This window comes from Rattus norvegicus, chromosome 1 (genome assembly GCF_021556685.1).
Source record: "Rattus norvegicus strain SHRSP/BbbUtx chromosome 1, alternate assembly SHRSP_T2T, whole genome shotgun sequence".
Taxonomy (NCBI): Eukaryota; Metazoa; Chordata; class Mammalia; order Rodentia; family Muridae; genus Rattus; species Rattus norvegicus.
In genome coordinates this window covers 2,627,060-2,651,380 of record NC_141534.1, presented here as the reverse complement: position 1 = coordinate 2,651,380, position 24,321 = coordinate 2,627,060, and the positions used below count along the sequence as shown (strand labels likewise).

The window sequence follows — 24,321 nt, the reverse complement described above, 5'->3', positions numbered from 1 at the left end:
ACTTCCCTAACCTAAAAAAAGAGATACCCATAGACATACAAGAAGCCTACAGAACTCCAAATAGATTGGACCAGAAAAGAAACACCTCCCGTCACATAATTGTCAAAACACCAAACACACAAAATAAAGAAAGAATATTAAAAGCAGTAAGGGAAAAAGGTCAAGTAACATACAAAGGGAGACCTATCAGAATCACACCAGACTTCTCGCCAGAAACTATGAAGGCCAGAAGATCCTGGACTGCTGTCATACAGACCCTAAGAGAACACAAATGCCAGCCCAGGTTACTGTATCCAACAAAACTCTCAATTAACATTGATGGAGAAACCAAGATATTCCATGACAAAACCAAATTTACACAATATCTTTCTACAAATCCAGCACTACAAAGGATAATAAATGGTAAAGCCCAACATAAGGAGGCAAGCTATACCCTAGAAGAAGCAAGAAACTAATCGTCTTGGCAACAAAACAAAGAGAATGAAAGCACACAAACATAACCTCACATCCAAATATGAATATAAAGGGAAACAATAATCACTATTCCTTAATATCTCTCAATATCAATGGCCTCAACTCCCCAATAAAAAGACATAGATTAACAAACTGGATACGCAACGAGGACCCTGCATTCTGCTGCCTACAGGAAACACACCTCAGAGACAAAGACAGACACTACCTCAGAGTGAAAGGCTGGAAAACAACTTTCCAAGCAAATGGTCAGAAGAAGCAAGCTGGAGTAGCCATTCTAATATCAAATAAAATCAATTTCCAACTAAAAGTCATCAAAAAAGATAAGGAAGGACACTTCATATTCATCAAAGGAAAAATCCACCAAGATGAACTCTCAATCCTAAATATCTATGCCCCAAATACAAGGGCACCTACATATGTAAAAGAAACCTTACTAAAGCTCAAAACACACATTGCACCTCACACAATAATAGTGGGAGATTTCAACACCCCACTCTCATCAATGGACAGATCATGGAAACAGAAATTAAACAGTGATGTCGACAGACTAAGAGAAGTCATGAGCCAAATGGACTTAACGGATATTTATAGAACATTCTATCCTAAAGCAAAATGATATACCTTCTTCTCAGCTCCTCATGGTACTTTCTCCAAAATTGACCATATAATTGGTCAAAAAACGGGCCTCAACAGGTACAGAAAGATAGAAATAATCCCATGCGTGCTATCGGACCACCACGGCCTAAAACTGATCTTCAATAACAATCAAGGAAGAATGCCCACATATACGTGGAAATTGAACAATGCTCTACTCAATGATAACCTGGTCAAGGAAGAAATAAAGAAAGAAATTAAAAACTTTTTAGAATTTAATGAAAATGAAGATACAACATACCCAAACTTATGGGACACAATGAAAGCTGTGCTAAGAGGAAAACTCATAGCGCTGAGTGCCTGCAGAAAGAAACAGGAAAGAGCATATGTCAGCAGCTTGACAGCACACCTAAAAGCTCTAGAACAAAAAGAAGCAAATACACCCAGGAGGAGTAGAAGGCAGGAAATAATCAAACTCAGAGCTGAAATCAACCAAGTAGAAACAAAAAGGACCATAGAAAGAATCAACAGAACCAAAAGTTGGTTCTTTGAGAAAATCAACAAGATAGATAAACCCTTAGCCAGACTAACGAGAGGACACAGAGAGTGCGTCCAAATTAACAAAATCAGAAATGAAAAGGGAGACATAACTACAGATTCAGAGGAAATTCAAAAAATCATCAGATCTTACTATAAAATCCTATATTCAACAAAATTTGAAAATCTTCAGGAAATGGACAATTTCCTAGACAGATACCAGGTACCGAAGTTAAATCAGGAACAGATAAACCAGTTAAACAACCCCATAACTCCTAAGGAAATAGAAGCAGTCATTAAAGGTCTCCCAACCAAAAAGAGCCCAGGTCCAGACGGGTTTAGTGCAGAATTCTATCAAACCTTCATAGAAGACCTCATACCAATATTATCCAAACTATTCCACAAAATTGAAACAGATGGAGCCCTACCGAATTCCTTCTACGAAGCCACAATTACTCTTATACCTAAACCACACAAAGACACAACAAAGAAAGAGAACTTCAGACCAATTTCCCTTATGAATATCGACGCAAAAATACTCAATAAAATTCTGGCAAACCGAATTCAAGAGCACATCAAAACAATCATCCTCCATGATCAAGTAGGCTTCATCCCAGGCATGCAGGGATGGTTTAATATACGGAAAACCATCAACGTGATCCATTATATAAACAAACTGGAAGAACAGAACCACATGATCATTTCATTAGATGCTGAGAAAGCATTTGACAAAATTCAACACCCCTTCATGATAAAAGTCCTGGAAAGAATAGGATTTCAAGGCCCATACCTAAACATAGTAAAAGCCACATACAGCAAACCAGTTGCTAACATTAAACTAAATGGAGAGAAACTTGAAGCAATCCCACTAAAATCAGGGACTAGACAAGGCTGCCCACTCTCTCCCTCCTTATTCAATATAGTTCTTGAAGTTCTAGCCAGAGCAATCAGACAACAAAAGGAGATCAAGGGGATACAGATCGGAAAAGAAGAGGTCAAAATATCACTATTTGCAGATGACATGATAGTATATTTAAGTGATCCCAAAAGTTCCACTAGAGAACTACTAAAGCTGATAAACAACTTCAGCAAAGTGGCTGGGTATAAAATTAACTCAAATAAATCAGTTGCCTTCGTCTATACAAAAGAGAAACAAGCCGAGAAAGAAATTAGGGAAACGACACCCTTCATAATAGACCCAAATAATATAAAGTACCTCGGTGTGACTTTAACCAAGCAAGTAAAAGATCTGTACAATAAGAACTTCAAGACACTGAGGAAAGAAATTGAAGAAGACCTCAGAAGATGGAAAGATCTCCCATGCTCATGGATTGGCAGGATTAATATAGTAAAAATGGCCATTTTACCAAAAGCAATCTACAGATTCAATGCAATCCCCATCAAAATACCAATCCAATTCTTCAAAGAGTTAGACAGAACAATTTGCAAATTCATCTGGAATAACAAAAAACCCAGGATAGCTAAAGCTATCCTCAACAATAAAAGGACTTCAGGGGGAATCACTATCCCTGAACTCAAGCAGTATTACAGAGCAATAGTGATAAAAACTGCATGGTATTGGTACAGAGACGGACAGATAGACCAATGGAATAGAATTGAAGACCCAGAAATGAACCCACACACGTATGGTCACTTGATTTTTGACAAAGGAGCCAAAACCATCCAATGGAAAAAAGATAGCATTTTCAGCAAATGGTGCTGGTTCAACTGGAGGGCAACATGTAGAAGAATGCAGATCGATCCATGCTTATCACCCTGTACAAAGCTTAAGTCCAAGTGGATCAAGGACCTCCACATCAAACCAGACACACTCAAACTAATAGAAGAAAAACTAGGGAAGCATCTGGAACACATAGGCACTGGAAAAAATTTCCTGAACAAAACACCAATGGCTTATGCTCTAAGATCAAGAATCGACAAATGGGATCTCATAAAACTGCAAAGCTTCTGTAAGGCAAAGGACACTGTGGTTAGGACAAAACGGCAACCAACAGATTGGGAAAAGATCTTTACCAATCCTACAACAGATAGAGGCCTTATATCCAAAATATACAAAGAACTCAAGAAGTTAGACCGCAGGGAAACAAATAACCCTATTAAAAAATGGGGTTCAGAGCTAAACAAAGAATTCACAGCTGAGGAATGCTGAATGGCTGAGAAACACCTAAAGAAATGTTCAACATCTTTAGTCATAAGGGAAATGCAAATCAAAACAACCCTGAGATTTCACCTCACACCAGTGAGAATGGCTAAGATCAAAAACTCAGGTGACAGCAGATGCTGGCGAGGATGTGGAGAAAGAGGAACACTCTTCCATTGTTGGTGGGATTGCAGACTGCTAAAACCATTCTGGAAATCAGTCTGGAGGTTCCTCAGAAAATTGGACATTGAACTGCCTGAGGATCCAGCTATACCTCTCTTGGGCATATACCCAAAAGATGCCTCAACATATAAAAGAGACACGTGCTCCACTATGTTCATCGCAGCCTTATTTATAATAGCCAGAAAATGGAAAGAACCCAGATGCCCTTCAACAGAGGAATGGATACAGAAAATGTGGTACATCTACACAAGGGAATATTACTCAGCTATCAAAAACAACGAGTTTATGAAATTCGTAGGCAAATGGTTGGAACTGGAAAATATCATCCTGAGTGAGGTAACCCAATCACAGAAAGATACATGGTATGCACTCATTGATAAGTGGCTATTAGCCCAAATGCTTGAATTACCCTAGATCCCTAGAACAAACGAAACTCAAGACGGATGATCAAAATGTGAATGCTTCACTCCTTCTTTAAATGAGGAAAAAGAATACCCTTGGCAGGGAAGGGGGAGGCAAAGATTAAAACAGAGACTGAAGGAACACCCATTCAGAACCTGCCCCACATGTGGCCCATACATATACAGCCACCCAATTAGACAAGATGGATGAAGCAAAGAAGTGCAGACCGACAGGAGCCGGATGTAGATCGCTCCTGAGAGACACAGCCAGAATACAGCAAATACAGAGGCGAATGCCAGCAGCAAACCACTGAACTGAGAATAGGTCTCCTGTTGAAGGAATCAGAGAAAGAACTGGAAGAGCTTGAAGGGGCTCGAGACCCCAAAAGTACAACAATGCCAAGCAACCAGAGCTTCCAGGGACTAAGCCACTACCTAAAGACTATACATGGACTGACCCTGGACTCTGACCCCATATGTAGCAATGAATATCCTAGTAAGAGCACCAGTGGAAGGGGAAGCCCTGGGTCCTGCTAAGACTGAACCCCCAGTGAACTAGTCTATGGGGGGAGGGCAGCAATGGGGGGAGGGTTGGGAGGAGAACATCCATAAGGAAGGGGAGGGGGTAGGGGGATCTTTGCCCGGAAATCGGGAAAGGGAATAATATTCGAAATGTATATAAGAAATACTCAAGTTAATAAAAAAAAAAGATAGGAGAGTGAGGACCCCACAGAAGCATAGAGAGTGGCACTGTTAGGAAGTGTGGCTTTATTGGAGGAGTGGGGCCTTGTTTGGGAAAGTGTGTCACTGTGGAAGTGGTCTTTGGAAGTCGACTAGTATGGTCAGGCTCCACTCAGTGCTTAAGAGACCCTTCTGGCTCGCAGTTCCTTCTCCAGCACCATGTCTGCCTGGAGACTTCCATGATTCCTGCATGATGATGATAAACTGAACCTCTGAAGCTGTAGGTCAGTCCCAGTGAAATGTTTCCCTTTATAAGAGTTGCCCAGGTCATGGTATCTTCTCACAGCAATGGCTATCCTAATATCTACCTTCTGGTTCTTTAGGGCAACAGTAATAGCCTGCCTGGATGTTTTGGAAATCACTTCCTTAGCACTGACCAACAACAGAATACAAGAGATAGAAGAGAGAATGTCAGGGGGAGAAGATACAACAGAAAACACTGTCAGAACAGTCAAAGAAAATGCAAAACACAAAAAATCCTAACCCAAAATGTACATGAAATCCAGGGGAAAAATGAGAACATCTAAGCTAAGGATGGTAGGTATAGAAGAGAGAGAAATTCCCATCATAAAGGACCAGTAAATATCTTCAACAAAATTAGAAAAGAAAACTTCTTTAACCTAAAGAAAGAGATGCCCATAAGCATACAAGAAGCCTACTGAATGCCAAATAGATGGACCAGAAAAGAAATTCCTCCTGTCCCATAATAGTCAATACACCAAATGTACTAAATAAAGAAACAATATTAAAAGCAGTAAGGGATAAATGCCAAGTAACAGACAAAGGCAGACCTATCACAATTACACCAGACTTCTCCACAAAGAATGTGAAACCTAGGAGACCCTGGGCAGATGTCATAGAGACCCTAAGAGAACACAAATGCCAGCCCAGGCTACTATATCCAGCAAAACTCTCAATTACCATAGATGGATAAAGCGAGATATTCTATGACAAAACCAAATTTTCACAATATCTTTCCACAATTCCAACCCTAGAAAGGATAATAGATGGAAAACTCCAACACAAGGAGGGGAGCTACATCCTAGAAAAAGCAAGAAAGTAATCTTTCAACTGACCCCCCCCATAAAGATAGTCATACAAACATAATTCCACCTCTAAAAACAAATATAATAGGAAGTAACAATCATTGGTCTCTAATTAATCTTTCAACACTGGTGGACTCAATTCCCCAATAAAAGACAGAGACTAACAGACTGAATATATAAACAGGACCCAGCATTTTGCTGCATACAGGAAATGCACCTCACTGACAAAGACAAACACTTCCTCATAATAAAAGGCTGGGGAAAAATTTTCCAAGCATATAGACACAAGCTGGAGTAGCCTTCTAATATAAAGTAAAATTAGCACACAGGTTCTCATGTGTAATTCTCTACAGCATGCTGATAGTTAACTACTTTTGAGAAAATACCTCTATAAGATCATATTCTGAGCTGTGGACAAGCCTGGATGGTACTCACTCTCTAATGGAAATCTGTCAATAAACTAGACAGTGTGGCCAATCAGGACTCAGGCCCCTCAATGGTGGTCCTTGTGTCCAGGCTTCCCGAGTCAGATCATCTGAACTGACCTCCAGGACTCCACACAGGCAGAGCAGGAGAACAACTCAGTGGAGCAGCAGTGCCTGGGTGGAATGACAGAGCTTGGGGCCTCCTGCCCAGGTCTTGGCTCTTTTCTTCAGAATCTGCAGGAATCTGGGGTGACTTTAGCTGCCAAGAGAAAACACAGCCCAAGGTGCTCTTGCAGGGTGCTGACTGCTAACTACCATGGAACAGAAACCTGGGCTGTGTGTTCAGAGCCATCCTGAGCCCTGTCTACCCACATGTGACCCCCAGTTTCTACATACACATTTTAAGTTCACACTGTCTTTCTAAATCTGTCCTAGGACACTTCAGTTCACCTGCCTTTGGTTTCCACTTTGAGAGACCGCAGTATAAATGCCATGTAGCATCACGAAGGAAAGGTATTGGAAAGTGTGTGCAGTCTGCCTTAGTCCTTCCCCTCCTTGTGACTGACAGCTGTTTTGCATAAACAGCCTAGACTTGCAGCAGTGAAGTGACACACCTAATGTTTGTTGCCTGAGTCACCACAGTGCCTTCCCCTCAGGCACTGGCTTGGAACCTTGCTGCAAGGAACTCAGAGAACAGTTAAGGCTGATAACTCAGCCTTGTGTGGGTTAAGTTCTGTTTCATGGTGTCAATGCCCCCTCCACCCACCCCCTCATCCACGGTGAACCACAGTCATACACAATCATCTCTGATGTCCTTGGAGTGTTTTCAAGTGTCTTGCTTTCAGGTAATACTTTTCAGGTGCCCTTTGGTCTTCAGGTCTACCTGTTAGCTGAGACTGTGATTTGATATCCTTGTCATCTTTACAATAGGAGTTTGTATATTTAATCTATGATTATACAAGAAAGATCCCCAAAGCAGTTTAATTTAAATTGATTTTATGTGAACAAGAATGTATGTGATTTCTGTTCATAGATTCACAAAATTGTTATTATAAATTTGAATTTTGGATAGCCTTGACCTAACACATCTCATACATACAAACAATGTCACCAATGATTTAAGTTGTGTGTTAAATTCAAGGCCTAGCAACAGCAGAGAGTCCTCTGCAACTTCAGTTGTAGGTAGTGGTGAGCCACAGGTGGGCGCTGGGTATGAATGAATCTGGGAGTTCTGTATGAGCAGTCAGTGCTCTTAAAACAATGAGTCAACTCTCCAGGCCTGTTACAGGTTGAAATGAATTAAGTGACAATAATATGAACTTCAACAGCATTCTTTTACTAAATTCAAGTGTGACTACTCAGAATACCTATTCTAACTGCAAGAAGTGTACTAAAACTATGTAATATATGTTTGAATTATGTGTTATAATGATGTTGGGCTTTGGATCTGAATAATTCTATTATTTGGTTTTTATGAAATCTGCAAATTCTTTTAAAATTTTTTATTAACATTATTTAACAAGACAGTCTCTCTGTGTAGCCCTGGCGTCTCTGAACTTAGCTCTGTAGACCATGCTAGTATAGAATTTGCCTGCCTCTACCTCCCAGGAGCTGGGATTAAAGATGTGCATGACCAAGCCCAGCACTATGAAAGTTCTTTAAAATTAATTGTTAATAAATTTACATCTATTTTTAAAGGACAAAAAGAGATCAGATATGTCCTGTGTCAAGACCTTCTGACTGTGAGCAAATCCTAACTCGTGTCAAGGATTCTATACCTGAAAGTGAGACAGATAGTAACTGTAGAAAGAAACACAGAAGGTCATAGGTGTGCGTGTAAATCAGTTCATTGACAGAAAGACAAGGCTTTGTGATAAGAAAGGTTTTTGAATAATGTGTGTCCTAATGTAAAGGTACTGAAAACATGAGAAAGAGATCAGGAATAACCCACAACTTTAAAATAGGGCACAGGAATGTTGTAACAGGACCCAGACCTTAGCAGACCCCCAGAGCTTAGCACAACTGACTCCATGATGCAATTGTCTTTCAGGCTATAGAACTCAAGACTTAGACAGCATCACCTGTTCAACCTAAAACCAAGGTCTCATCCACCCAAGGCCATAGTCAAGGGAAAGTCTCTAAATGGACTAACCTTGCTTTTTGGCTTCTGTAGTTCTGCTTCTGAATAAATGTTCTTCTTAGCAGAAGAATATCAAGAAAGAAAAGGTGTTTTTAAGGTATTTTTAGGAGCTCAACCTGGAGCAGGGTCAGGACTATTGCAAACACCCATAGAGACTGCCTGGCTAATATAAAAACTTCCTATTGGCTTGAACTATTCTCTAGTGAATAGCTCACAAAAAATGTCTGTGAAAGTTTACTTTAAAAAGGGTGTTGGATCAGGCATGGACCTTTATTCCCAGTACTTGGAAGGCAAAGGCATGCAGATCTATGTAAGTTTGAAACCAGCGTGGACTACTTAGAGAATTCCAGACCACTTCTAGCTACAAAACTAAAGGCTCTCTCAAAAACAAAAAATAAAACAATAACAAAAACAAACAAGAACCAAAGGAATAGAAGTTAAACAACAATGTCTTACTGGATTCAGGTCACTGCATGTAGATTTCACCATTTTTTAAGCAGCTAAGTGGAGGAAAAAAAAAGGGTGTCATAGCAAAGCCCCATGGAGGAGTTAGAGAAAGGACTGAAGTTGCTGAAGGGGTTTTCAACCCCATAGGAAGAACAATATCAACCAACCAGAAGCCCCGGAGCTCCTGAGTAGTAAACCACCAACCAAAGAGTACACATGGAGGAACCATGGGTCCAGCTGCATTTGTATCACATCATGGCCTTTGTGTGAAGGCCCAATGTCACAGCGTAGGGAAAAGCCTGGGCAGTGAGGTGGGAGTGTGTGATGAGTGGGTGGTGAGTGGGAGAGCATCCTCATAGAAGAGGGCAGAGGGAAGGAATAGGGGGGGTTGGAGGAGAATCTGGGAAGGGAATAGCATTTGGAATGTAAAGAAATAAAATGGCCAATAAAAGAATAAAGAAAACAAAGTCCATTTTGGGTCAAGGTATCAATATTCTCCAGTGACTGGATTTCAAAGAACCATCTGTTCCTCAAGACTGGCGTGCTGTCTCTTCAACAGTCCACACGTGGAGGCTGATGTAGGTGAGGATTGTAGGACTAAGACAACAGTCATGATTTTGGCCCTTGTTTCCAGGTAATCTAGGACCCAGATAAAATCGGAAATAATTAGACAAGTCAAAAGCACCCATGGTTCTGATATGACATCTCTCCTCTTGATAAAACAGATCATGCAGACTACAGAGGTTGGGCATGGTTCACATGCATTCTGTAACATGCAAGATGAGTCATAACGAAGGGAATGTCTTTAGTGTTCATGAGGGAAACCACACAGAGAGCAATATGCTTGCACATTCCAGCAGAGTACTCTCTGCTGAAATGTACTCCCTGAATGAGAAAATCAATGGAGACCACAGTGGTTTCCAAATCCTCTAAAATAACTGCCAACGAGCCTCAGCTGATCACAGGAAGAAGAGACTAACTTGTGAGACCTACATGGTCTATGACAGGTGTATTGGTCAGGGTGCTCTAGATTAACAACACAGAATGAATCTCTATATACAAAGGTGATTTATTACAATGACATGCACGCTGGAGGCCATATAATCCAGCCATGACTGCCTAGGAATGGAAAGACCAAGAATCCAGAATTTACTCAGTACCAAAGATGGATGACTCAGGTGGTCTCCAGTATACGCTCAAATCCTGAAGTGATAGGCTCTAATGACAGGGAAGAGATTGACGTGCTAGCAAAGCCGGAGCAGTAAGGGGAATAGCAAATATGTACTCCTCCATCTGCTTATATGAACATCAAGCAGAAGTCTGGCCTATATTAAAGGTAGGTTTTTCCCAGGTCAGTAGATCGAGATTAACTGTGTGTTTTCCAACATTCAATAACATGTTTAGAATTAGAATTTTTCCACTTTGTATTAATCCAAAATCACTATTATGTGTGGCCCATTTTTCTATCTTAGTTAATTCCAAGTGTAGTCAAGTTGACAACCAAGAATAGCTAGCACATACATACAACACACACATGTATATATACATATACACATATACACTGCACATATATACATGAATATACACTGTATATAGGGATCTACATACACACATATATGCATATATTCATATATGCATATCTATCTATCTATCTATCTATCTATCTATCTATCTATCTATCTATCTATCTATCTATTATTGGAATGGCTTCCATGCCATCATCTAGCAAATCCAACCTTAGGCCTAAGTACTGAAAGTCCAGGGATCCAGAAACGGTCCAGTTTATGAAACTGGATGTCTAAGCTGGTTTTCAGTCTTTGTGAGTATTCCAAGGATGTAGATTCCAGTGCCAGTGAGTCATTCTAGCAAAGGGGGACAGAAGCAGGCAAAGAGAGACCTTTCTTCTTCCATGTTGTGTATAGGTTTCCATGTTTAACGTAGGTGACAATTCTCTGCAGACACAATGCTTTCAACCCTGACCAAGTCAGCTATTCACATAGCAGGATTAGTCACTGCCCTCCAGATCATGAGGCTCCCAAGTGAAGAGCCTGCCTTCCATTCGGTCTCAGAAAATCCAACCAGCAAGTACCTGAGCTTGTCCTACACGCTATGGAGATTGCTATAGATCCTGTCAGACTTTACAGCAGGTGCATTACCGCCAGTCTCAACCCTGGAAGTCATTTTATAGTGTGAGGACACAGGCCTTTGTGGTACTTGACCTGAGTCTCCCAGAGGTTGTAGAATTAGGTCCATTCTAGGTAGTTCCGTATTAGACAATATGCTCAACTAACTGCCTTCACCAAGATTCTACAGCAAGGGCAAGGACAACCATTATTGTTTATACAGACTGGGTCATGCTTTCCATATGTAGGTGACCTGTGTCGTGCATGTGTTTTACTGAAAGGCAACAAAACAATTGGTTTTATTATGACATTTCCACATATGTATAAAATGTAAATCAGCTACATCAACCCTGTATCAGCCTCTCCTTTCCATTCCTTCTAGATGACTTTCTTTAAGGTCCTCCTGCCTCTGCTTTCATGTGTGTGTGTGTGTGTGTGTGTGTGTGTGTGTGTGTGTGTGTGTGTGTGCACTCCTGATGAGGTATCAAGCAAGTTCTCAGAGCTGCTGCTCGTTTAGTAGTTCGATGGTGAGCTCATGGATGGAGAACAGCCTTTCACCACATTCCACCCGATCTTGCTCTCGAACCATTTCTTGCCCCTCCTATCTGGTGATTCTTGACTCTTGGATGGGGGAAATACATGTTTGATGTGGGAGATGTGTTTGCCCACGCGTCCAGTTCATCCCTGTGAAGCAAATCTATGGTCGTTTGTCTGGAAACTCCCTTCCTGTCTTCCTCTTTTCCTCTTTTGCTTGAGGTGGTTGTTGGATCTGTCCATGCACAGCTGAAGACTTCTGTCTCAGGGGACTTTGTAGGGAGATTCAACGTCTCTAGGTTCAAATCTTCGCCACTGTATTTGTCAGCTTATATCAGGGTATAAGCCCATTGTCTCAAAGTTCTTCAACAATCCTGTCCACAGCACATCATCAGGTCAGTGGTAGCAATATCCTACATTCTTGTACCGATTTCTGTCCTAGTTGGAGTTGCTATTCTGTGATGAAAGAGCAAAGGTAGTTGTGGATGAAAAGTTATGTTTGGCTTACACTTCCACATCAGTGTATTACTGAAGGAAGTCAGGACAAGACCTCAAGCAGAAACTGAAAAAGAGGTCATGGGATCTGGGGGAACTGCTTACTCCCTTGGTCCCCATTGCTAACTCAGTCTGCTTTCATACAGAGTCCAGGATTACCCTTTCAGAGGGTGCGATATGATGACATTTCCACACCAATCACTAAGTTAGGATATGCTCTGTAGGATTGCCTCCAACTCAGTATTATAAAGGAATTTCCTCAGCTGAAGCTCTATGCAGCCTGATAGGACCATACTGTGTGAGGTGGATAAAAAAATGAGTCAGCACACACTCAGAGCTGACTTATACCTAGTCTCAGAAGTGTCCAGAGTACCTCATTGTTATCAATCTACTCATTTGACTTCTGGAGTGAAAATTGGTTTCAGTCCTATTGTCCAGGAAGCTACATCCTTTGGATGCTCACAAAGAAGACATGTTGTGTGAGCAACAGTGGAGACCCTAGGTCTGATGGGCTAATGGGCACTTTCAGACTCAGTGTTGTATCTTGGATAGGAGCAACTCTGACCCTTGGCTAATGTGCCTTCTTACTTTCCTGGAATGTATTCTCAAATACTGCCTATATTTGATGTTCAGACTATTCTGCACAAAACACATTTCCTTTGTAATATCAGTGGTTAACTGATGGCATATCAGCTGTATCCTGTAAGTTATACCTCTAAGGTCACAAGTCAGACAAGGATTCTCTGATGTTGACAGATGGCCCTCATGGCTTGTGACAGCATCCTCAGATATGAGAGGGCTGCCCCGTGAACCTCAGCAGATCCTCTTCTTTCCAATCTCCCACCCGCTGACCTCCCTTTGTTTCTGCCCTGTCCTTTCTCTGCCTCACCTTACAGGTCCCTCTCAGATCATCCTTCCTCTGCCTGCATGTGGGCTTTCCCTCACCCTTGCTGCAGAACATTTTACAGAAACTTAGGGAACAATTATAAGCTGTCTTCTCTCCATCAAACATTTCCTGCCAATACTAGAGAAGCTTTCTTCTCCAACCCAAGTCTTCCCAAGTGACTTTACTTTTCATTCCTTGAATTCACTGTGCCCCTTTCAAGGTTCTGCATGAACTGTGTGCCTGAGGCCCCATCTCCCACTTTGTCCCTACATAGGGTCCAGTCTGACGAAAACTATCCATGGTATATGATCTTCCCATTTCTGATAACAGCTCTGAGAGTTGCTTCACTGTGGAAACAGGGGAAACCTTCACTCAAACGTTTAAGAACCTTTTATTCTGGAGGTAAATATTAAAGACCTTGGCTACAAGAATGAGCCCAAATTTGGATAACCTACAATTGTATATGATAGCAATTTTATGAACTTTTTATACTAAAGACACAATAAAAGTCATAATTTTCAAATATATTTGGTGCATAAGCCAGATGACTGATACCATGTCTTAGAAATCTTGAGTCTGATCCTCAGATGCTATTTGTTCAAATTTTGGCTTGCAGGTTGGGGGAATCCAGAGGGACTGTCACATACTTGGGACATAGGAAATAGTCACAATAAAGTGAGAACACTAACTAGGGTAGGCAACAAATGGGTGCTGAGTGGGCTACAGATGACCCAAGGCAATATATCTTGGGACCTCTGTTGTTCCAGCATCTTACATCCCTGAGATCTCCTCAGTCAATTAGCTTTTGTGAGTCCAGACCTTTCTGTGAACTCCGTTCACAGATGCAATGTTTTTGTCATTTTGTGGCCTTGCTCAGCTCTAGTCTGTATGTTTGATTTGATTTATTTGTTCACTACCTTCAGATAGATGCTGTGCACTAATGTTTGCCTAAGTCAAAGGGTTTAACTAAAATAGACTGATAAATAAGAGAGCACACAAGGTCGTGGGAATGTGTTTTAATTCATGAGATAAAACCAAATATAACACGGTATATAGTTTTAAATTTGTGAAGAAAAAAGGAAATATCAGAATTATACCATGTCAGCAGGTTATTGAACTTAGCTTTTGACAATAACAATGTTGATAATATTGTACATCTAAACCCATTTTATAACTCACATATATGATGAAGTTTGCTGTGTTCAGAGCTTTAAACCTTCCAGAAAAAAAGCCCGAATTACTTCAAGAATCTGACAAAGGAAGGAAGCACGAAAAAATCATGCCAAGGGGTAAATGTAGGCAAAGCAATGATTTCTGATAAAGAGAATAAACTTCTTGGCAAGAAGGATTTCAATCATGAATTAATTTCAGCCTGAATGATTGCTAAAAGACAGTGAAAAGCAAAAGGTTCTGTATGTCACAGGTTTTACCACTTCCTTAAAATGGTATAGGTTAAAATATATAACTATTTAATTACACGTATGATTTGTCATTCCTTCTGAGTTTGTAAAAACTTTAACTTTTTAACAATGTAGTCTTATCTTAGTCAAGATTGATTTGAAATCTTTTATTATTATTACTTTCTCACCATTTCTTCATCAGCAGCATCTAATGATTTGGTCTTGAGACACAAAGTAATCTCCGAAGTCATACAACCACACAGCACACTTACCTAAAAATATTTGCAAAACTGTATATAATATTTATCAAACTCCCTGACTTTCAGTTGGCCACATACATTTGTATCTAGGGCTGTGAACTGGTCATTGATGAATGCTATGATACAGATTAAAACCACTATTTGTTCTTCAAGTCTGATATAACTGACTTTCTGGTTCTCCACAGCCACCACTAGAGGACACAGTGTGGAACAAGGGTGGGGCTGAAATTAAAGATTCTTACCTTCCCCTCCAGGTTAAACATGTCCCATGAAGAGGACAGTGGGATAGCCAAAGTGATATGGCAGCTTCAGAGAGGTTATGGAGAATCCAGAGTTCCAGCTTTAGTATTTCACAGGGAAATACCCTTGTCCAGAAGATGACAAGTGGAGGAAAATCATAGACAAGGGGTCCCTAAATCTCTCCAACACCCCTGAAAACGACTGCTAGCAAGATACAAGTGCCAACAAGACAAGGACGTTATTAGCCATCTACATGGTCTTAAAGACGAGCCCAAAGATACAGATTCAAATCATATGAAATTAAAAATCTATTAGTTGCAACCAGGATTCCAGGATTCTCATCAGGACCCAGTTCAACTTGAGAACTCAAGGTGTTAAAGCCTCTACATCCTAATAAAGTCACTTTATGTTCCCGAATTATGTCTTACTCTGTGTCATCAGCCCGTGAAGCAATCACTCCTCATTTATGATCCTATAATTCCTAACTCTACGTCTATCAACCTGTGTGAAGCCTGTACAGTGGTCTTCTCCTCCACACCGACCTCTTATGGGATGCAGAGTCTTGGGTCTCCCTATATGATTGGAAGAGATGCTCAAGGTTGTCACTGAATACCACCATAAATACAGACCAAACTCTGACTCTACCTTTTCAGGATAATCCCCAGTTATTAAAACAACACATTTAGTTTATCTTAAATTTCTTCATCAGGATGCAAGACCATGGGAGATGTCAGGATCAGCTCCTGTGAGGACCTGCTCATCCCTCAACTGTAGTCATTGCAAGGCCTGTCACTGGGATCATCTGAGCAAAGTTAGAGCACTCAACCTATAAAGGCTCAGAGCCACTTCCTGGGAGCCTTGGAGAACTTTTATTCATTCTTTGAATAAACGTTTGGTACAACATACACCAAACACACTGAGACTCTAGAGGGAAACCACAATCAGAGGTTCTTACATCATGTTATGACCCCCTTACTTTTACATTTCTGTCATTTCATCTTGTCCTCAGTCACTATTGTCATACTTCCTGCCTGTCCTCAAACATCCTAATTGTGGTTTCCCCTTTTAACCCTTGGGGCTTTAAATTCTTTATTCCTGCTCACAACCTATTTCTGCTTTTTAACCTGTGGTGACTTTGGCTAGTCTCACTTAACCCTCCAGTGTGATGTGTGTCGTCTAGATTAGAAGTCACTGAGGTGGAGGTAGTGCTGTGGCAGGGCTGTCCATCACCGCCATCTACACCAACACTACTGTCAGCACTGAGGACCACTGGATCTCTGAGTGACCTCAGAGTCTGGACTTCAACCTCATGCAACAACCAACCTTCCCTTCTGCAAAATGTAGGTCAATCCCTTCTTAGGTTTGAGATCTTGTGACCCTTTGACAGCTAAGTAACCCCAGAGTGGACTCTCAATGTCCTATTCCCAGGACTAAAATCCTTCCAGTAGAAAGTGGTCTGCATCATTTATCCACAACATGATCTGCTCATCTTTCAGGATGGCAATGAAAAATCATATTCTCCCTCCTGGAAAATAAAATCAAAATATGTAGTACATTGAATTTAAGTGCATCCCTGACAAGCCGATAAGTGAGACTCAGACTAAGGTTATTTTATTTGGCTTTGACAATTACGGGAGGTTTATCCCTAGTCTACTCTTCTACCTGCTGACTTGGCTACATTTCCAGTGATGTACCCCAGACACTTGCTCTTTCTCCTGAGCATAGACTGTTGTCTGTCTTCCCTCATGGCAGCTTCCTCTCTCTCTTCCTTTTTCTTCTTCCTTCTTTCCCTCCCATGTCACTCCAAACCCACCTATCTCTAATCCCTCCAGTAATTGGCCGTAGCCCATTTTATTTAACCAATAGTTTTAAATCAAGGTACAAAGTTTGCACAACAAAAGAGTATAAATCTGAGAAGTCAGTCATAGGCTCAGACATTCTAGTACAGAATTAATATTACACTACAACAGCAACATACTAAACCTCAACGAAAATACTGTCTTATAACCACCAAATTCGAATACTTAGAGTCTGTCTTAGTTCCCCATGATATCTCCTAAAATTAGAATGCGGCTCTACTCAGTGTTAGCACCCCAGGTCAGTGGTTGAACAATGGTTCTATGATAGTTATTATCTAAGAAGACACGAGGTGTCTCTCTTATTTAAATACAAACATAAAAATGGCCAGAGAGAAGGCTAGGTAATATCTCGTATGTAGTACTGAAAGTTCCCATATGCCCCTCAGAAATATTGTCTTTTGCAAATTCACTAGCTATGTCTGAGAGAACAGTGTCTATTTGTTTCACGTGTGTATATACATATGTGTGTGTGTGTTCGTTCATATATATATGCAGACTACATATTTCCTTTGGACGTCTCTCTTCAGGATACTATGTGGGGTGTGTTTTTGGTCAATGTGTACTAGAACTCACCACTTCAACTATGAGGGCAGAGGAAGAAGCTCCAGAGCGCTCTCTCTCTCTCTCTCTCTCTCTCTCTCTCTCTCTCTCTCTCTATCTCTCTCTCTCTCTCTCTCCTCTCTCATCTTGGTATTCCAAGCATGTGCCACAGCAGTGTACATGAGTTTTAGGGAGGGAAGTCAGGTCCTCATGCTTGTGACAGGAAAACACTATATGACTGAGCGTTTATATTATTATGGGTCACTCAATGTGACATTTCTATGCTTATGCCATGCCCACTGGTAGTTCCTGACATGGCACTGACCACTAGTTGAGGACTGTTACTATCCTCTGTTTCTAAATGGATTCTGTGGTTTGAGATGCACATGTGTTCATGACTTCAAACCTATTTTCATAAATGTGTAGGAGGAATATTTTTGCTTTGGGATTAAGTTAATTATCAATATCTGCATCATGGATGGTACTTGGCTGACATGTGTCTGCGTTTAAAGTGAGGTGTCATGTCCTTCAGTGTCTGCATTGCACTCAGAAGGGAACCAAGTGCTGTTGGTAAAATGGAGTCACCCAGGGCAAGACATTGTTATTACATAGTGAGGAGTAATTTTAGGGCCATGCCCACTTTGATCTCCACAGCGCTATCTGGTAAGAATGAGAAAGGAAAGGAACAGAGCAAGAGGAAGCCCCTGATAGTAACAACCTAGTGCACTCTGATGCCCTGGTGTGGGAGGCTCTGTCGGCCATCATTCTGGGTTCCCAGCAGTCTGGTCCGAAGTCAACAGCACAGAATTCTGAGATGCTGTCAGCCATTCATTTGCTTCCTTTGCTGAACTCGTCTCAAGCAATGTCAAAGAGTCACCCAACAGAGATGGTGATGAGGACTGCAGGTCAATTTGGAGAGCAAGAGGACAAAAGGGGTGTGGATTACAGTGTGTTCCTGGGTTACAACTCCACTACCCACTCTCCTTCATTCCTCAGACAAGCGCACGCATCACAGATCACAGAGCTCAGTTCACAATCCTTTTCTCTGTCATTCTTTATTGTAGATCCTTTGGCCACAGGAAACTCTAGTATAATAAGATGTCAGATGTTTCTTGAGTTGTAAGTACAACACAATATTGTGAATGAAAAACATTTTAAAAAATCAGGAAAACGAAAAACATCAGGAAATATGAAAGGCTAGAAAAATACTGTGTGTTTCTTGGCTGGCCTTTTACCTTTCACTTTTAGGTTTTTGGTAAAGGATTCTCCTTAGCTCCCAAGCTGGACTTGAGCTTAGTATATTAACCACAACAGGCTTGAACTGTTATGGCAATCCTCCTGCCTCAGCTTCTCACATACTGGTATTGTAGGTCTGACCAAACATCCAGGTAGATTTAAAAGATTTTAAGCAATAAATGTTATTCCAAAATAATTATATTGACGTAAAAATATATGTCCCACAATGCCAACCAACCAGAGCTTCCAGAGACTAAACCACTACCCAAAGACTATACATGGACTGACCCAGTGCTCCAACTGCACATGTAGCAGAGAATAGACTTGTTGGGGCACCAGTGGAAGGGGAAGCCCTTGGTCCTGCCAAGGTTAGACCCCCATTGTAGGGGACTGTTGTAGGGGGGTGATAAGGGGGGTGGATGGGGAGGGAACACCCATAGAGAAGGGGGGTGGGAGGGGCTATGGTGCTGAGCGTCAGGAAACCGGAAAAGGCAATAACATTTAAAATGTAAATAAGAAATACCCAATTTAAAAAAATGGGATAAATAAAGAAATAAATAACTAGAAAAAGATATATATTTCCTAATATTTGGTACAAACCTTTTATCAGCCTATGCTTATAGGGAAATTTTAGATCAATTTAAAATAGAACAACTCTGTGTTTTGAATCCACCCTGTGTTTGGCATAACCTGACAATGATGCAGTGGGTACTCACCCCCTTTACCTGCATAAACCCAGGTGACTTCAAGATTAGAGGACAAACATTTGAATCATGCTTTCCATAGGCACTAAAGTATAGCAAAGTACAGTAACCAAGTGAAAAGAATGGATTTTATTTTGTATCCTTTGTTTGTTCTTTTGAGACAATGTGACTATGAAGCCAGGCTGACTCTGAATTTAGTTATCCCTCTGCCTCAGGCTCCTGAGGACTGGGATTACAGGTTGGTCCCACAAGGCCAACCCCTTGAATGCTCTGATCATTCTGATCATTCTGTCCTAAGGGCTGTCCTAAGCCAGGAGCCACAGATATCCAGACTTAGCCCTGGTATGAGAGTCACTGTAGGGTTCGGTTTAGGGTTAGGATTAGGTTAGGGTTAGGGCTAGGGTCTGGGTTCCATTTCGGGTTAGGACTAGGTTACAGTTAGGGTTCGGGTAAGGATTAGGGTTAGGGTTCGGGTTAAAGGTTGTGGGTTAGGGTTAGGGTTAGGGTTAGGGTTAGGGTTAGGGGGGTTGAGGGAGAGACTCTTTCAGTCTGCATAGCTGCCCTGACAATGGGCAGATCATGACATGAAAATGAGGCAGAAGGCTTCCTTTTGGAAGGGCTGTATTGCTGAGAACAGTGCATTGAGAGCCCTGTGTGGGGTTGCTGAGCTCTCATAGGGTCATAAGGTCATAAAACTTAAGAAGGGATTGACCTACATTTTGCAGAAGGGAAGGTTGGTTGTTGCATGAGGTTGAAGTCCAGACTCTGAGGTCACTCAGAGATCCAGTGGTCCTCGGGGCTGACAGTAGTGTTGGTGTAGATGGCGGTGATGGACAGCCCTGCCACAGCACTCATTCCACCTCAGTGACTTCTAATCTAGACGACACACATCAGACTGGAGGGTTAAGTGAGACCAGCCAAAGTCACCACAGAGTTAAAGACACCACAGACATAGACTGTGAGAACGAGTAGTGAACTGTCACGGAAAGAATGTGTAACTGTCTCCACAACACTCCCAGGAACCTGATTGATTGCAGGTGGAGAGCTCTTCCCTCAGTGGATCCCTCAGGGGCAGGCCTTATCATGACTACAGTTGGAGGGATGAGCAGGACCTGACAGGAGCTGGTCCAGACATCTCCCATGGCCTTGCCTCTTATGGGAGAAATGTAAGAGAAATTGAACACCCTGCTTTAATAACTGGAGAATGTCCTGCCAATGTGGAGCCAGGATGTGAGCTATGCTTTTCCTTGTTTCAGTGAGAGCCATGGGCATCTGTCCCAATCATTATTGACATTCAAGGGTCTCTTCATCTAAGGAGAGGTGGGTGTGGAGGAAAGGTATAGTGTCCAAACATCCTAGGGGTGATAGACCTAGAATCAGGAATAATAAAGATCACAGATAAGGATTAATTAGAGTGTGGAGGGAGTCAGGATCTTCAGTTCTCCCAGTTGAACCAGGTCCTGGTGAGAATCCTGGTTGGAGCTGGTAGACTTTTAAGTGTATATTATCTGTAGCTATTGTCTTGGACAGGTCTGTAAGACCGTGTAAATAGCACAGGTTCCTTGTGTGGTTGACAGATGTATCTTTACAGTGGTTACTTTCAGGGGTGTAGGAGAGTTTCAGTGAACCATTGTCTTTATGTTTCATCCAGAAATCCTGTTCTGGAAGGGTACTTCTCTGTGAAATGACCCAAAACTTGAATCTGGGATCCCACATCCTCTCTGAGGCTGTCATGTTCTTTTAGAGCTATGCCCCTGTCCTCTATGCCGGGACACGGCCAACCTGGAGGTGAAGGTTAAAATCCTTGCTGTCAGCCCAGCCCTTGATCCTCATTGCTTTAGGCCTCTACTGGTGGCCATTGCAAACTCAGAAAGTCAGTTACAGCAGACATGAAGAACAGAGAGTGGTTTAGTCTGTTACATAGCTTCATGAGTGAGCAGCTCTCAGTCCAAGACTCCTATCAATGTGGCCAAATCTAATACAGAAACTTATACAAAATACTTTAAGGCAGTTTGCAAATATAGTTTGGGAAGTGAACTGTACAGTCCTCAGGCCTGAATTAGGAGATCACTTTGTGTCACAACATCGAAATATTAGACCCTTCTGATGAATAAATACGGACAAAAACAGATTCTCAATGTTGACTGTGACAAGACTCTATTGTTGTGAAGTTGAATGCGTGACAAACTCACAAGAAATCAAGGTATAATCTTGCCAAACTAAATTCAATTAAACAAGTTTCTTTTTGTGGTTTTTCCAATATACAGTTTTAAATTTACCTCCACAAGCCTATAGAATCTTCTGTGTTTCCTTGTTTTGTTTTGTTCTGTTTTAACAGTCCTTTAGCAATCTGTTAGGGTGAAATTACTTTATCCTACAAATCTTTCTTACCGGTAAACACAGTCTATTGTGAAATTCATAGTCATTTGGATGTTTTTGGGTGGTGGCTGCTTCCTTCTTTTGTTAAGTTGTAATTTAGTCTTCTTCTTTCCTAGAGATATAAAACCCTGGACACAGCAAACGTCCCCATGCTTTGTCTTTAACAAATTGGGCGTAATTGCTTAATATTATCAAGTGTTGTATTGTCACTCATTAATGTGTTATTTCACACCTAGCTTCAATATCATTGTGGCATTGTTTGATTAATATTGATATTTACTTTTCTCTTCACGAATTTAACATATCCAATGTGTTAGATTTTCTTGCATATCATGAATTAAAAGAAATTTGAACTAAGCTTGCATATTCCATTGCTTCCTTATCAGCCACATTAAGTTATAGCCTTTGAGGGACATTATCATGTAAAGACACCACACATCACCCATCTGTAGGGGGAGAAGAGCTATAACAAATCAGACACACAGACACATAGCTGGGCCTGGCCTAGAAACGATAGAAAAGCCTTGCATGTGTGAACAGGAGTTCCTAGACAGACATGAACCCACGAAAGCTAACTGAGCAATCCTCAGTGATGTGAGATGCTGAGGGGCCCAGGTCCTGAGACATATTTTCTAGGGCCATCTTCAGTCCCCTTAAGAACCAATTACTGTCTATGTCCTTTTGTGACCTAACTTTCTTGCGACTTTTAGATATGTCCTTAAAATACATGAAGAGACCCTCTAGTTCCACCAACCCAAAAGCTACGAATTTTGTCAGACACGATCTGGGCCAGTTGTGTTTCTATACAATTGCTGTAAGATCCCTTCCTCATGTCTCTACTGATTCATTTGAGAGATTTTTGATTTATGACTTCCGTGTCTCTTCATAACAGAAAGTTCATAAACAGAGAAATATCACATAAAAATATGGGTAACCTAAATCTGTGGTCACTCTGGTGGTCTGGTCTTTCATATTTGTCTCCAGAATAAAGAGTCTTTTACCCTTTGAAGGAAGGGTTCTTTCTTTAAGACATGGAAGTTGTTGACTATTTTGCCACTCAGGTGTAGAGAAATCTTTCCCTGGGGGGGACTTCCTTTTGTAGGCTCTGTGTATGTTGGAAACTTTGTAATACTTCGTATTGTTTGTCAACCTTTAAGTCAGGAGAGTGCTCAGGCCCCTTTCGAAGGAGCTCCAGTAGACAGATCCCCCCCCCAGACTTCCCTCATTGTCATAAGGGCACTCCACCCTCTATAAGGTCATAGAAGTTCTCTCTCGCCCCTCAACAGGACAGTACCCAGGTTAGGCTCACTTTAGGTGAAAAGTCTACATAAAGGCAGACATTTAATTGGGGCTGGCTTACAGTCTCAGAGGTTCAGTGCATTATCATCATGGCAGTAAGCCTGGCAGCATGCAGGCAGATGTGGTGCTAGAGAGTTAGAAGTTCTACAGTGTGATCAAGAGGCAGCTAGGAGAAAACTCCTTTCTGCAGGGAGCTAGGAGGGTCTCATTCCACACTGGATGGAGCCTGGACAGAGGAGGAGACCTCCAAAGGCCACCCCCACAGGACAAACTTTCTCCAACATGGCCACACCTTCTCCCATAAGGCCAGAATTCCTAATAGTATCACTTCCTTTGGACCAAGCATATTGAAAGCAGCATAGAGGGGAACACTTGTGGGGTAGGCCTTTGAGAGGGAGACTAAGGGTGTGGCTGATTAACTCAGGACAGAAGCTCTTTAGGATAAAGGGACCCAATTGCCCTGGGCCTGAGCACTGCCTGAGCCTGGGACATTTAATTGGTTGCACAAGTGTCATTCCATCTGCGACCTTTAGCGCCACCTACTGGTTGTGTTCCTGTGCACGTGCAACTGCCCAGGAATGCTAAACAGTGGGAGGGGAATGATCCACCAACAGGGGCTGGTTGGTTGATTGGTTTAGAAGTGGGCGGGACAATGAAATCAGCGCATCCTTACTCATATGGAGGGTGGAGTTCAGGCTCCCAGTTTGGCCGGACGGCCTTCCCGCGTGGCTGTGATCCTCACGGAGGGACAAGCAAGCTACAAAGTTCCTGACAATTGCTGGAGTTACAGCGTTGGTGACCGGCATTTTCGTGAATCTCTGAGCGGGATCCTCTGCGGGGCGGCACAGAATCCTCACGGCTTCTCACAGCTCAGGTCACACCTGTTGCTCATGGCGGGTATGGCAGAGAATACAGCCGCTGAGCATCCTCTATTCACAGGAGCTTCATGCGTTTTGGTTTTTCTGAGCTGTCTGGGGTCTACGCTGTGCGCTGGTGAGTTGCAATGTCCTGACTGAAGTGGCTGTCGTGGGGGGCGGGGAGGTTGTCGGGATGGCGGGAGGGAAGCAAGTTTGTTGAAAAACAGGGTAGGGGACGCCCTTGTCCGCTCTCTCAAAGGCTCCTCCTGTACATGGTTCCTCCTTCCTGCCTGAAAGATGAGCATCAACAGTTACTCTAAGGCCCTGGCACAGTTTGTAGAACAACCACCCCAGGTCTGT

At 41.9% G+C, this 24,321-nt stretch overlaps 1 protein-coding gene and 1 long non-coding RNA gene across 3 annotated transcripts in view; one reads left to right on the top strand and one right to left on the bottom strand.

Moving 5' to 3' along the window:
* Raet1ll1 (retinoic acid early transcript 1L like 1) overlaps nt 1-24,321 on the top strand; it is a 40,630-nt gene that overhangs the window by 11,408 nt on the left and 4,901 nt on the right. Inside the window, 1 exon segment of one of the 2 annotated variants that reach the window (NM_001161691.1) lies at nt 23,782-24,097. The exons of the other annotated variant lie outside the window; for it this stretch is intronic. Within the exon segment in view, the coding sequence (NP_001155163.1) occupies nt 23,782-24,097 (316 nt within the window). 2 annotated transcript variants of the gene reach the window in all.
* Nucleotides 19,595-24,321, bottom strand: part of LOC134482572 (uncharacterized) — a 59,461-nt gene continuing 54,734 nt past the window's right edge. The window contains exon 2 of the long non-coding RNA XR_015648948.1: nt 19,595-24,251. This is a non-coding gene — a long non-coding RNA (uncharacterized LOC134482572). The remainder of the gene's footprint in view (nt 24,252-24,321) is intronic.